The sequence below is a fragment of the Melopsittacus undulatus genome, chromosome 9, assembly GCF_012275295.1.
Source record: "Melopsittacus undulatus isolate bMelUnd1 chromosome 9, bMelUnd1.mat.Z, whole genome shotgun sequence".
NCBI lineage: Eukaryota > Metazoa > Chordata > Aves > Psittaciformes > Psittaculidae > Melopsittacus > Melopsittacus undulatus.
The window spans coordinates 3,833,838-3,849,629 of NC_047535.1; the positions used below are offsets into that span (position 1 = coordinate 3,833,838).

General features: G+C 38.4%; 1 protein-coding gene across 2 annotated transcripts in view; it reads right to left on the reverse strand.

Annotated features, from left to right (window-relative positions):
- LRRC28 (leucine rich repeat containing 28) overlaps nucleotides 1-14,038 on the reverse strand; it is a 52,756-nt gene extending 38,718 nt beyond the window's left edge. For both annotated transcript variants that reach the window (XM_005148776.3, XM_034066123.1), the window contains exons 1-5: nucleotides 13,942-14,038; nucleotides 11,158-11,375; nucleotides 6,973-7,013; nucleotides 4,328-4,365; nucleotides 3,464-3,601 (exon numbers count right to left, since the gene is read on the reverse strand). In XM_005148776.3, the coding sequence (XP_005148833.2) occupies nucleotides 3,464-3,601; nucleotides 4,328-4,365; nucleotides 6,973-7,013; nucleotides 11,158-11,340 (400 nt within the window). In that variant the 5' untranslated portion in view covers nucleotides 11,341-11,375; nucleotides 13,942-14,038. The remainder of the gene's footprint in view (nucleotides 1-3,463; nucleotides 3,602-4,327; nucleotides 4,366-6,972; nucleotides 7,014-11,157; nucleotides 11,376-13,941) is intronic.
- Nucleotides 14,039-15,792: the final 1,754 nt, after the last annotated feature.

Consider the following 15,792-nt stretch of genomic DNA (forward strand, 5'->3'; position numbering starts at 1 on the left):
TACTCAAAACATGACTTCAAGAGAACTTCACAAAGCAGTTTCTTGCAGCCATTTTATATTATATTTGAATTTCAACATACTTACTCTGGACAATTTTTTCCCTTCTCATCAAGTTTAGCTTAGTCATCTTTCAGCAACCCTCACAACAACTTCATGTTGCCTGACGGAAGTCCCATTGTTTCAGTGGTAATGAACAATTAAACAAAGTGCCTTGAGGCCAAAGTACATGATTTTATCCACGGGTGACGCTGATTTGGTAGTGTTTGCTAAACACTACAAGACTGCCACAGCATAGAAAGTGCTTTCTAATCTCCAAGGAACACAATTTCTATGCTTCACCTACTGCCCTTTTTCCCTTCATCACTCCTGTATTGCCCAATTTCTTCAGGGGAAAAAAGCTTATGTATTGATGCTGTCACCATGTATTTTCATTATTCTCTTCCACCTCCCCCATTAAAGTAACTTGTAAAAGTAGCTGGACAATCATGATCAAACCTGAGAAAATGAGAGGTCTTCATTATTAAATTCTCACAAGTTTTATGAAGACAGGTATTTAGAGACTAAAATCTTGCCCATCACATTGAAAATAAACCACAGCACAAGCACAACCTCTGTTAGAGCCTGAAAACTGTCTATAATCAGTCTGAAGATCTTCATAGGGCCTCATTATGCACACTATTTCAATTGTTTTAAAATTAGAGTCATGCTAGATTTCCATAAGGCAAATCTTAAATAGTACAAAGGAACTTAAAGGAGCACAATTGTGGAACAAAACCATTAAAAATGAATAATGAATCAACACAACACTATTAACTGCATTGTTTCTTTCAGTTCTTAATCACAATTAAGATACAACAGAATCATTCTTAAAATATCAAATTCAATAGAAAAGCGTGGCTATTCAGACACTTAATGGCAAAATTTGCCAACTGTTCTGCAGCTGTAATGAAGACATTGTTTTAGCAATTGATGAAGGCTATTACTAAGAGTATCCTCCTCCTAGATACCCATGCAGCTTCAACAAAAACTGAGGGAACTTGTAACACCAGACACTGGGAAGGGAGAGACAAGAGGAATCACAGAGCAACAACTCTAAAGTAAGCTTTTTATGTGATGACATCATTATGCTGCAAATTAGCCTATCTGGTTACGAAAGGTGAATAGTGAGCAGCCTTTCTGGCTCTCCTGCTGTGATAAACAGTTCACTGCCATTTGTGTGGTATGTGCAGGACTAAATCTGTAAGAAAATGAGTTTTGAAAAGTTTATTCCATAAATGACCATCACCTAATACCTGAAAGCTACTTTTTTAATGCAGATCTTTAAAAACTGCACAAGCTGCACTGGCAGAAACTAAATTGTATCTTAAATGGTTACTTATTATAAATTAAAAGCAATTAAGAGCTGTCTTACCCTAACAATGCTGTAAAGAAAGCAGTTAACTCAGTAAAATCGTGTAGTGCAGTAAAATCACACCTCATCCTAGCTCATTTTATTAACTTTGCTAGCTTTCCTGACAGAAAGCTATTTAACACTATTACGAAGATTCATGCTACCAAAGTAATTAAGGGTAAAAGAATTTTTCAGAACTTCCTAATTTGCTCTATTTTTTCAACTGTGGAACATAAGTTATTTTTGTAGATGAAAAGTTTTAATTTTCAAACTCAAAAATTTTGTTATAAAGTCATCTTTGAATTCTTTGCAATTCTACAATAAAAAGTATGAAAATATGCTTGGAAGCCCTCTTCAGAAAGTGTTATGTTTAGGAAACACTCAATGCAGTAGATTAACTCTCCAGTGGGCAAACTCTCCAGTGTAAGTGAAAGACTAATCTTTCTCTGACTGGTAACACTCAAGCTGTATGACATCCCATCATGTTGATAGTGACAGCATCTGCACAGACAGGATTAGTAACAATAGCAGTAATGGCACGTGTATGAACTGATGGTACTTTACCAGCAAACTGAAAGACCACTAATTCTCCTATTCAGTAGTAGGCAACAGCAGTATTATTTCTAAGCATGCAAAATTCTTGTGCACACAAAGCTAAAAGTGCATAGGGACACTGCTCAGTACTGAATTCTGTAAACTTGAGGAGAAATTAAATGCAGTGTGCCTATGCAGCTGATACCAGCTCCTAATCAAATGTGGTAGACACGAAATCAGCTCCTCAGTAATGTAAATTATCCTTTTGAAAGTCTTTTTAGGAACCTTTTAAAGTTAATGTGTGAAGTTTTGCAGAAAATGTGTCACTTTTTCTTTGAACAAGTCTTTCTTTCATGGTACAGCACCATAAGGTAAATTATCTTTGAGGAACATAAAGCACACTCAAGTCACTCCTTCCTTTTGAATGTAGGACATCTGAAAATTGATGGAAATTTTATTGGCCTTGGGTCATAATGTTTAACAGGTTTATCTAATTTCATTCCAGAGCATTTACATAGTCATATGAATTTCCTTCTTTCTAATCATAATCATCCTTTGACTTGCTCTTACTAAGCTTATTATGCCTAGCAAAGTACAAGGAAAGGACAGATAGACTTCTGCACCCAAAACTTCAAGGAGCAACTGCAAAATATTTCTTGAGAACAAGCAATGTGAACTTACGAAACATAAAGGTTACACTGAGAAGTTAGTTAAAATTAGAGCCAACAGCTAACCCTGATTAAGTTAGACCACTTGTTTAAAATGATGGCCTTAGATTTTGTCATCTTCACAGAAAATACAAATATGCCAGAAAAAAAATACTAAAAAATAAAATAAAAAATCTAAAAATCATCATCATCTCATCTGCAAAGATGTAAGGGCCATGGAAGAACAATAATCAGTTATGTCTGCTTATCAGAGTATTTAGAAGCCCAGAAAGTAAAATCACTCAAAATCTGCCTATGGCCAACTTTTGCTGACTTTGTGTCACATTAACTTTAAATAAATAGTGCTTTTTAGTTCTAAACTAGCAAGACAAACATTTGTTATTTATTGTCATAGTGAGGTAGAACGGCCATAGGCAAACCTAGCAGACATGTGTCTTCATAGAAAATACAAGAAAAGGGGTGTTGGGCAAAAAAGAAAGAAAGGACAGACTGGAATCCTTTATATTCTGGAAAATTGGAAGAAACATTGTTTTCTCATAATGACAGTTGTCATTGCCATTTTGTGTGCTCTCAAGAAAGTTCAATATTTTCTTGATACAATAGCAAAGACTGTTAAATAGACACATCTTTTCCCACTTCAAAAGCATTTTTCAGGACTTTTCTTGACCTCAAGTACATATTGCAAGGCTTTTTTCTAACTACAGATTATATTTAGTACAATACATACAATGGCAATCCCTGCCTAGTCTTTAAATGCAAGTTGTACAATGCTTCAGCTGTAAGATACGAATAAACCCAGAGCAGATCAGTGTGCAAATTAAGTTCAAACAGATTTTGTCATTGCTGTAATCCCTCACATGCTGGTGCTTACCTGCAGGTAAGTATTTCAGCTGGTTGTTGGCCAAGCGGAGGTGACGCAGAGATCTCAGGCGGCCAATCTCTGGGCACACAATCTCGAGGGCATTATCACTTAGGTCTAGAAACTGCAGTTTAACGAGGGAGCCAATGGCTTGTGAGAGAGCAGATTAAAACATCAATGTGACCCAACAGTAATGTTAAAATCTCAACAGGGCTATGAGAGGATAAAAAGCCACAGTAGCTAACACCTATGTCTAAGCACATTTGGTCATATTAAAGCAGGTCTCGCAACTGAATAACATAATCTGTGAAAATGCTTATCTATCCAACAAACAGTGCTGCTGGCAGTGAGACAGCAAGGAGAAGTGATGTACAGAATAATGCCATTTCTAGATTCTCCTTGGATGATTCTGCTCTGAAATCACTTTTTCCATTCCTTTGAGTTTATCCAATTTATATATTCAGGAAGGGTTTAAAGTACTTGCCTGAAGTCAGGCACGTAGGCAAGGAAGAGAAACTAGTACAAATTCTTAATACTTTAGGTTTCAAATCTGTCATGATCTAAACCAGCAGCGTATTCTGCATGGCAAGCAGAAGACACTTTGGATTTTTTCTTTCTGTAGATAAGTGCCATTTAGCCTTTTCACTTTCTGCAATTAGAACTGAAGCAAGCAGCATTTAGGTGTATTTAAGAATTCATTAAATGAATTTAACGTAGCATAAACAAGGATATTATCAACTAAGCGCTACACTGGTATGCTTGTATGAAAATATTTAATGTTTTATCGGAAAATAAAGGAAAAACAGGCCTCTTCGAAGAAGAAAAATGAATATTTTATTATTCCTGCCAGTTATTGTAAGCTGGTAGATTACTTACCTTCAGGTACAACAACAATGTTATTTGAATGAAGATACCTGGGGGAGGAGAAAAAAAAGGAGAGGACACCACCTGTTACCCTCAAGGACTTCTGCTACATAATCAGTTTGCAAAATATCCAATTTCAGACAGAAAGAGCACCCTCAAAGCCGTTCCTCTATGACCACAAAAGCTGTGGAAACTGTACAAACTGGCAGTGGATAGGTACTTAAGTTTTGCTTAAATGATAAACATAAAATTCACTACTAAATGATTAACATAAAAGAGAATGACATACAAGCCTTTACAATAAAACATTCACAGTTACAATAACAGGCTTTAGCTAAAGCAAAAACAATAACATAAATGGAATAACCAAAATTAGCCATATTTGATCACCAGGTTATTCCACACTAAACACTGGCAAGAAAAAAAGCTCAAATCATATATACAAGTTATATGATTATAAACATTTTCCCCTATACAAATTCAGACCATTACTGCCTGATGAAACAAGTGCATCATCTACCTATGCAAGTGGGGTTTTCAAACTTAAGAGTACATTTTCCAAAAGAAAAACCCAATGTTACACATGGTTTTAGGCTACACCATGGCCCGATCTCTCACTAAGAATATCCAGCACCCTCTGCTGGAGCACTTCCCGTATTACGAGTAACATAAAAAAAACCTGAAGATTTTACGTATTAACTCTCAATCAATATTGCTGCAAATGAAATAACAGGTCTTGTAGAAAAATGACAGTCACAAGTTTTCAAATCTTGATATCCAATTGTAAAGGAACACCAGGAACCAATGTCCAATTGCTTAGCCACACATGGAAATTATCTGCACAGCGTTATTATTTCTACTCTATTCAGGCAGTATTTCCTAGAGTAGAAGCCTGTCTCTTTGGGGAGATAGAGGTAGAATAAGAAAGATATGAACATTTCAACTGCATGGAGCATCTAAGCCTTCTGGTTTTCTTTAAAAACATTTAAAGTTTACTAAAAATGTAACAAACATATGGGTAGCAGATATGTTTATAGGAATATGTATATCAAAACTCAGGATGAGAATTCTATTTATTGCAGCTGCAGCTCCTGAAAACACTTATGAACTATTTCACTCAAGCTAAATGAGCTCAGTGTATGTTATGAGGATCTACACCTAACATCTCAACATGCTGGGATACAACATACAAAGAAACAGACAATAGTGAAGTTTTAAAAATACGTAAGTGAAATTGCTTAAGGATACCACTTACAAGAAAATCAGTTCAATTTGTCTTTCAAAATTTAAAGCCACTGCAACAAATTACTCTTTAAGTAAATCTTTATTTTGTGGTCTTTGTCTGCCAACAAAACATTTCTCACTGTCTGATCAAACATTGACTTGTACTACTAGAGCTACACAAACCACAAGCCCACTGCAGCTCTCTCTAGACCACCAGAATGTGTGGGGTAATGATGGCACAGCTAAACCTGCTGGACCCTAAATAATGAGGTTTGACTCCTACAATGCAGTGTTTGTATGAGATGACTAAGCTGTAATTTATACAGGTTTTCCTAAAAGCACCATCAGATAACATGGAGATATCCTGATGCCCCATGGCAAATCATTAAATACTAAGTATATCAAATACAAAAATATTTATTTTACTGCTTCAGAGCATAAACATATTCTCAGGCATGATGAGACAAGACTGCCTCTCAAGCAAGTCAGAGACTGCAGTGACCTACAAAATAGTTCAATTATACTGTGGTCATGCGTACCAGAAAGGTGTGGTTTCAAGGGCCAAATTAAGATGACAAGATCAGACATCTGAATGCATTAGACTGCTCACATACATACCTCCTTCTGCTTGGAGCTTTCCATTAAATAAACAGAATCAATGGTCCATCACTTACTCAACTGAAAGTGAGCCAAAGGAGTTAAAAGGGAAAAAGGGGATGTCCCTTTTAACATCCCTACACCAATCCTACCATAGAAAGAAATAATAACCTCACAAGAAGAAAATGGGAGAGAAGGAAACACTGACTGAGAGTCTTACAGCTTAAAATTAGTAGCCATGATAACAGAGTTCATGTGACATCCATTCTTTGGACGAGACTGGATAAACTGCTCTACCCATAGCAACCACCATGAAATAGTTACTACCCTACTTGATAATTCCTGCTCCTGTTAGACAATCTGTGCCTTGCTTCCAAAAGAACTGATTACTACAGTGAGCAAGACTAAGATCATAATACCCATGGGTAGCTGGGGTGGAAATGAGCAACTAGGGATGGGCTGGAGGCAGTAACCTGTTATTCTAGGTCTGTTACAACCACCTGACCATTGCATTTTGAGGTTCCAGTGCTTTATCAGGGTGACAGCAGTGTACACAGGAGTTGAGTGTCAAGTATTTTTTCCTTCAGCAGTGTAGGCACTTGTGTAGCAGTTCTAGTTGCACAGTAAATAATAAATTGTAAAAAATACTAACATGGGACTCAATATATCTGGATATACCTCCTTTAAACCAACAACAAATTACCCTTTCTTCCCCTTTGAGAAATCCTTCACACGTAAAGAGGTAGCTTAGGTACAAGCAATACATTCTAGAACTATTTTAAAGATAAGATGGATCATAATAATAAAAATATATTAAAAGTCCTACACAAACTCACAATTCCACGAGGTTTGGAAGCTTCTGTGCAAGGTTTTCTGGCTGAAAAAGAGTTAGACATTTTTTAGGTTTCAAAACAAAACACAGACACACACAAACACATTGTGTACCCAACTCGTTTTAATAACAATACTAAAGCACATCAGCAGCAGAAAGAACAGCAACAAGGACCTTGCATACAATATGCTATTTCCACATCCCTGCACATTCTCCATCAGTGCAATGTGAGATATAGCAAGGGTGAGCAAACAGAACTACAGCCTCAAAATGACATTAACATGTTGCCAACCAAGTGACAGGCAGACTTCTGAGGCTGAAAACATGGATTACCAGAACCCCACTTTTGAAATATATCAAGTGAGTTGAACCCAAGAGACCACTAAGAAGTTTCAGCCTTTACAGACTTGAAGCAGAACAAGAACTATCAAAGTTGTCTACGCATGTGTTTTATTTTGTAATGCTCCTAAACTGGGAAGTGACCCACCAACTTTGCGTCGCTTAATCAATTGCCACCAAGGAAGAAGTGCTGAATCCAAACTAGATTTCCACATTTGCACATTCACATGCATATCATTTTCTAACTGCTAACTGATCCCTAGCTGCAGTTTTTTCTTGATGGCATTTATAACCGTGAACATATATCACAAGATCAGCTTCACAAATTTTACACGTCATGTTGTAAGCATACTCAAAATTATTCAAGGTTAAGAGTTTTACTGCATAAGAAATCTATTTTAACCAATGATATGTTTTATTGGACGCTTTTACAGAACACATATTGAGAAACAAATTAATTTTAACAGCAGCTCAATCACATGGTTAATTTTGTGTTAAAAAAACTCCGGCAATTTTCCCTGTCATTTAAATTTAAGGTATATTGTTATCTAAAATATTTTGTGTTCATAAATTTATTATTAAGGAATAGGCTAACCTGAGGAAGTAATATCACAGTGTTTTTATGTAGCAAACATGCCACATCCTAGGCCTGAGTACAAAAAGGAATTTAACCACGGAGCAGCAGACAGCGGCTCTGTTGACGTCAAGACCCAAGGAATAGGCTGTAACTGATCAGCTGTTGCCACCTACTGGAAGATTTCCTACGGTACATCGATCTCTGCACTGAATCTTAAATGGTCAAAGAGAAAAGATTAAACTAAGAAAATACGGAAAGACTGCAACACAGGCAAGCACAAAAAGTTCAAGCTTTAATTTAGTAAGAGGGAACGTTAAAAAACAAATTGTCATCCAGTTAGCATAGGGATACTAACCCGAATCACAAACACATTATACTCCTGCCTTAAGAGAGCTAACCTCAGGAGAGAGCCAACTTGACAGTTCAGCAAGTCTATAATAGAAATTCTGCTTATCTTCTTGAACACCACAATAACAACGGGTCTGAGTCAAAGTTGCTCAATGCAACATTCTACAACAAAGCTATCCACAATCCACAAACTGGTGGCTAGTGCTGACATGACAACAATGATGAGAAATGAATCACCAATTCTGCCACCAGTCTGTCTCGCCCTCACACCCACTGGATACTTCTCAGAAAGTGAACCTGCTGATGTGTCTGATCAGGAAAGTATCACACATACATGAGTCAGTAAATTAAGAATAATTGTTCTTGGATATCACTAGATCATGCTTTTGACTGTGCCACCAAGGCAAACATATATTTCCTTTTAATAGATGGGGAAATAGGATTACTGTAAGGCTAATGGTATCAAACACTAAATGAGAAGTTGAAAGACCCGATGCTGGGTGTGCTCTATAGCTTCCTGATATGCTCATTATGTCAGGGCCCTCTATCATTACCATCTTGCAAATGAAGACACAAAGAAATTATTCTAGGCAAGGTATCTGTAAATTCTGTCACTGTAACTATTCCAGATGTTTTCATAAAAGCCATCTGTTGAGGACTAAAGTCATTTTAGAAGAGCAAAGAAAACAGCTGATTCAGTCAACATTTTTCAGAACTCTAAAGGAATGAACTGGTTGGACAAAAGTACCACCTGACTTTAAAAAAAACATGATGCAGATTTAGTTTTGATGACTGCTAATAATTCATATTCAATTTGAAGTATTTCTTGATGACCTAATACTCATCATGCTGCATAGAAACAAAGGAGCAAAAGGCTGAACCATCTCCTTTCAATAACTTACTTGTTTTCAACTATTCTCAGATGACATCCTCCCACACTGTAACTATCTTACTACTTCTTTACTGAAGTAGTGGACATGAAAAAAAATCATGTCCACCAGCAGTGGACATGAAAAAAAAACATTATGAAAATATTGCTTTGTAAAAATACTGATGATTTCTGCTCTCCCCTATTACTTCTCTTCCACTCTTTTTCCCCTTTCTCTTCTCTTTCTGTAAGAGGAAATAACCTACATCTCAACCTTCTCTTACAGGGCAATGTCCTCTAAAAATCCCTTGTTGCTGTTTTCTAGGTTGTTTCCACTTTACCTAGGTTATCCGTAAGTATGAAACTCCAGGCTCAATCTTTGTCCCAGCTTATGCTTTAATGGTGTCCAATAATTATTTCCTTCTGCTTTTAATGGAGAATGAGAAATTTTCTAATTTCCAGAAAGACATCTGCCTTTTTTTGTACTATACTGCTGACTTGATAGATTTTGGTCCACTACAACTTCCAAAATCTATTCTGCTGAACAGATGCTCCATGAATGAGACCAAATTTTGTTTGCCTAGTTCCTAACTACAGTGCTATGCACTTGAATGAGATTCCATCAAGTCATATTATGAGCAAGTTATTCCATCATTTTGAATCCTAATGCTCTACTTCATGCTGTTTGCAAGTCACTTTGCCTAGGTAGGATCTACATTAAGTTTTGTTTCATTTCCATAATGACAATACCCAGCAGCATTGGGTGACAGCTGCCTCCCTCATTTGATACATCTTCTGTTGACAGTAACCATTAATTACTCTTATGGCATCTTACATCTTTGCTGGCTGTAACAGATATTGAGAGGAAATGGACTTAAACTATTAACTTGCAAGACGTAGTTTTGGTTTCTAATTTATAATTACTTGGAGAAAACTGAAAGCAAGCTCTAACACATACATGTAGAGAAGTTACATGCAAAACTCTGCTTACGATTCTTTCATTCTTTGGGCAGTGCAAACTTCATGAACCTTACACCACAAAAATAATCGCTGAATTTCACAAAGCATCAAAGCAGAACTGTTCACAGTCTTTGGTCAATTTTTAAAGCAGCCTTAATGCAGAACCATGAATCCTATCCTACCGTTAAATTATTAACCAAAGGACTCTCGCAAAACCAAGAAGTGCAGCACGTGCACACTTAAGTAACTTATTCAAGGAGAAGAAAAAACATAAGACTTTAAGAGTCTTTTCAGCTTTTGACCCATGAAGTAAAACCCTTATTGAGGATTTCCTTGTATTGTAGAGAAAACTTTAAACACTATTCCTTAAACTTGAGTACTGAACTTTTTCTAGGAAGCACTGAAAAACATAATTTTGGTGAATTTTAAGTAGTTGAGACCTCCAACTCCTCTGCCCTGGCTATTATTTTATCTCTCATACAAGCCCAAGATAATAAAAAGCAAAAAAAAAACCTTAATTATTTGGTCATTTGAGTCTATCAACAGTAGCAAGTTTTGACTCTCTGTAGAGAATCTTACCAGCTCAGAATGTCTCATACAGTAAATTAACTACCCCACACTGAATTCTGAGATTACAGCATTCATTCAGGGTAAGAATTTCTTCAGTTCAAGGAAAAAACAAAACAACAAGAAGACATCACAGAAAATCCCACAACCCTGAAATTCAATATTTTCTTTTGTGCTTTTCTCTTATCAACAGCAGCCCCTAGCTTCACCACTAATGTGAGCAAAATTTATAGCAGTTAAAAAATAAATCCCAAAACAATATACTCCACCAGAAAACCCTCAGCAGATCTTCAAAGAGCTTCAACTGAGTAAACGTAAAATGTTATAAGCTTTCATTTATTCTCTACATTACCTATGCAACTTTAAACATAATACAACCAAATACTTATATTTCACGATTGATGACATTCAGGATCAGATTTGGCATTAGATTATTCTGATTTGTAAATTGTCTTGTTTTTTCTGTTTCAAAAATCAGAATTCCTAAACATACAGACAGTAAACATTACACAATAAAGAGGTTGTCGTACCAATGTGGTCAGGGAATTTCGTTTCATATAAAGTCTCTCCAAGTACTGCAGCCCCTCATCTTTCAGTAACTCCAAAGGGAAGTGATGGAGATTTCGATAATTTAAGAACAAGTTCTTGTGCCTTTCCAGCTTTGCCTCAGAGATTGTTTTACATAGTTCTGATGCCATGACTAAGCAGCACATCTAGTGCATTGCATCTTCTGAAAGCAGACCCATTTCTAGGAGACAAAAAGAGAAAAAAAACAAACAAAACATTAACCAGGTGTATGTCATGAGCTCTTTCGAGGCAAGTGTTAGTCATTACATATTATCTGATAACTTACCTAAACACACTTATTCCAATTAATACATAAATAAAGTACCCAGAACATCCATATCACAAGATATGCTAGAAGCAAGTCTGACTATTTTCTGGATGAGATGAAGTTTTAACATGTTATCAGACTGGCAATAACAAGAGTTTAAGATATATGTAATGCTTTTTTCCACCCATTTTCACTGGACCTTTCAGATAATTTTATATTATCTGAAATTCAGATAATAAGAAGTTGCCACCAGAATATAAGGAAAACTCTCTCTAGTACCATTACTGATGTCCTGCACCTATTTATTCTGTGAAGCATACTGAAAGAAGAATCCATAGATAAGAAAAATACATCACTTATTAGAGGAGAATTTAACAGGTGGCTAAAATGGCTTTAAGTAGCTTGTAAGGAGAATGACAAAAGTTTGTTAACCTTTTCTATATAAAACTACTGGAAGAATGTAATCAATTGGAAGAGATATTGGGGAAGGTCAGCCAGTAAGGCCATTTTAAAACAATAAACTAATATATGAGAAATGTGAAATTTCCAGGAAGAAAACTTATAGGTGGATGTGACAGCAGATTTTCAGGTCTCTACTAAAAATAAAACAAGAAAGAACTAAATGTCATGCTTTAACTGACAACTTCAAAACCAGAAAACACAAATACGAAGACAAATTAAAAATTAACTTAAACTTGACTTTATTTAGCTTGTTTTGCCTGTATAACCAAAATTCTAGTCATTATTATGTTCTCGAGGTTTAGATAGCTGAAAAGATGTAGCATCACTGTTATCCCAGAAGTCAGGAAAACATAATAAAGCCAGACTACTTACTAATTCAGAGTTACCAGTTTGCTATTGACTCATGTGTACAAATAAATTCCCATTAATGAAAGGCAAGGAATTCTGACTTCTTCCCACCAATAACATTTTCTGCTTTAGTTCACTTCTTTAATGAAGGAGAGATTTCTCATCATAACAGACACTGGAAGTGAAGGTACTGAGTTACAATTATATAGTGGTAAACAAAACACCTTAAACTGTCAGCTGAAAAGTGGCAACTAGACCATACATGTAAATAAAACTGCTTTATCAGTTTCAGTAATTCCCTTGATTTGTGGATAAGCAGCTTCTGCCAGTGACCTATGTCCTTTTGGAAGAATACAGCATTTATTTTCTTAAGAGTCCCATAAACACTACTACTACTAATCACAACTTAGATGTAATATCCTGCACACCTTACCTAAGCTTATCCACAATCCAAGCCATGCTAAGATCAGTTCTGCAAACAAATGATCACCCTGTTGGGACTTCTATGTAAGACTAGAAAGGATCAGTCTAACTTTGGTTAAACAGTATTTGTGTGAGAACACTATGCTGTAATAAGTTGTCTTTATCAGGTATCTTGAAGAGACAGGGTACACACACTGCTGGTCCTTGGCATCAGCAACATCAAAGCTCCCTTAATTCAGCAGATAGAGGAAATTAAGCCACTACAATTTCAAACTATGCATCTGTAATCAGCATTCAAAGAATTCAAGGAAAAGCGTTTGAATGTTTCATGTGCATAGTCTGAGCGCATTCATGCATTAATTGATGCAATATAAGAAATGGTAACGGAAAGCTCATCTTCCTCTCAAGTATTTTGTTTAAGGAACAGTGGGAAGTCACAAAACACATCCATAAATATCTAACAGCCTTTCAACTTGTCCAGAGATGCTTTTTAGGTGTTTTGCATTTGCAGACTTCAGAGTTGTGACTCCATAGACAAACTGGGCCATACTCAGCCGTGGCACACATGAATACTCAGACACGCAAACCCACATATGCAAAATCCACTCATCGCATACTCTATTTTGGCTCTTACTTAAAAGGAAAACCCTCCTCTCGCCACCAGCCAAACTTTTCCTCTCTAAATAATCTCTTCCCAGAGATGAGACACAACATTAGCAAGAAGGACGAGACATAATCGCGATCTTTAAAAGTTAAAAGGGAAGATGAGGACAAGTTAACTGCCCTGCGAGGGGTCAGGTCGTTCAGCGGAGAACCCCACCGCTCCCCAGAGAATGAAGGCAGAAATAAGCCCGCACTGTGCACACGACAGGGCGCGATGGGGTGACACCGGGAGGGCACGGAGACCCCTCCACACCTACGGGCCGCCCCCAGCTGAGGGGGGTTGCTGGGGAGCACACCGGCGGATGAGGGGCTATGAGGTGGGGCTGCGGGAGGCCGGGCTGTCCCGGGCGTGCGGGGCTGCCACAGGCAGAGCCTGCGAGGGCTGACGAGGAGGCGGCGGGAGACCCCCCTCACAACTGCAGAGGAACCGGAGAGGGGCAGGGAGGGAAACGGCCTCGGCCCGGAGGTGGCGGCGAGGGCTCACACCCCTCCCGGAGAAGGCGAGGTCCGGCGGACAGACAACAGCGGGTAGAGCGGCGGAGGCCCCGACACCCGCCATGACCCCATCCCTCCGGTCACTCACCGGTGCCGCCTCAGCTCAGCCGCGATCGGCTCCGCTCGGCGCCACCACCGGCCCAAGCACCCGGGGGCGGAGCGCGCCGCCGCCGCCACGCGAGACCGTTGCGGCCGCCTCACAACTCTCGCGAGACACCGCCCCGCCGCGCACCACCCCTCCCTCGCGTCCCGCACGACACCGCCCCCTTACCACCAACGCCCGCCTCTCACCCAATCACAAAGCACTCCACCGGCCACTACCCAATCAGAAGTTCCCTCCTCATTACGAGGCCTGAGCCCCCGCCTTCATCAGCCAATGGGAGGGTGCTGTACCTCAGCGAGTCGCCCCTCTACTTGCGGTGAGGGGTGGGAGTCTCCATCGCCTCAGTGGGTGTCCTGGTGACAACAGATAGCTCAGGTTGCCTTGACAGGGCTTTGCATAGCGAGTGGCATTAAGAACAGATCGTTATAGCCCTGCTTAACAGGTTTTGAAGGAGAGTTTCATTTGTACGTTAAAGTTGTGGTGGCCAGAGACCATCTTCCCAGCCAAATTTTGGTGCGGGTTACAAGACCTGGTATTCCTTTGCTAACAGGAGATCCTGAGGTAATCCTGCCTACACCTGCAGCCTCCCCGTCATGGGCATTTTTAGCCATGATAGTTGGCCTGTTGAAACAGGAATTAAGGAAGATCAATTTACCCATGTTCTGTTCACCTGGTCTTGAGTTTGTATTCACGCATACTGAGATAACCCAATACATAAATCCTATCATAGTGAAGGTCTTGTGTTATGTCAGTAGTCTAATGACTGCAGATTCCCTTATACTCAGAGTATTTACCATTGTTGGCTGTTAAAAAGCTGTTCTTTGATGAAGATCAGCCCGACCAGCTGCCTAAAAAAGGAATCCCAGCTGCAGAAATCCTCTTTCTAGTTTCCACAGACTAATGACCATAAACTTGGCTTAACAAGATTCAAAGCAGTTCTGCAGGGCAGCCAAGCAGCTGAACGCAGAAGATGAATACCTCAATACCTTACAGAAGGTATTTTTTCTCTACTATATATTCACAGAACTTCCACTTGAAACAAAGCAACGTGTGGGAAAAGCTTAAGATCCAACACAAACTTCTATGTTGTTTTGTTTGGTTTTTCTTGCAGGCTCATTTCTCTCTTTTTCAGTTCTAAATAAGGAATAGCAGTCCTAAATTGCTCATTTGTCATTTTCCTGCACTTGAAAGGCAATAATTAATTTGGACAAGTGTATTCGCTCAGTGTTACTCGCTACTCTTTGGGGAGTTGTTTTTCTCAAATACATAGATTGGATTTTGTTGAAAGAATTTGAGATGAACTAATTTACCCTTCAAAATTCAGCATCCTCCATATTTATCATACCATGTTGCACACATTATTGCTTACCGTGGTTGATAGTACTTGTCTATTTTCTCATCTCAACGTTAAACTCCAGGAAGTGGCCTGCTTCTATACCACCACGGCTTTAAAAACAGCAACTGCATCACACTTCTTAATGTCACTTTGGTCCCACGTTATAAATATCTGAGAAATTAAAACTTAAGCATATTTCAGACTGGAGTAGAAGCTGAATATGAGCACAGTTAGCAACACATTCCTTGGAGGGAATTCAGTGATAGATCAGCCCAAATGTTCTTCTCCAGGATATTAAATCATTGATCAGGACAGAAACTGTTCTGCTTTCTTCCACTGAATTACTGAAACAAAAGATGAAGTTTTTTTCTTGGGAAACCTGCTCTTAACAGAGCCAGCATACTTAATGTGTGTCTTTACACATACTTCATAATGTGATGGGGGTTTTTGAGACAGGAAGAAGATCACTGCACTCTGGTATTTCTGATAGCAAATTTCTG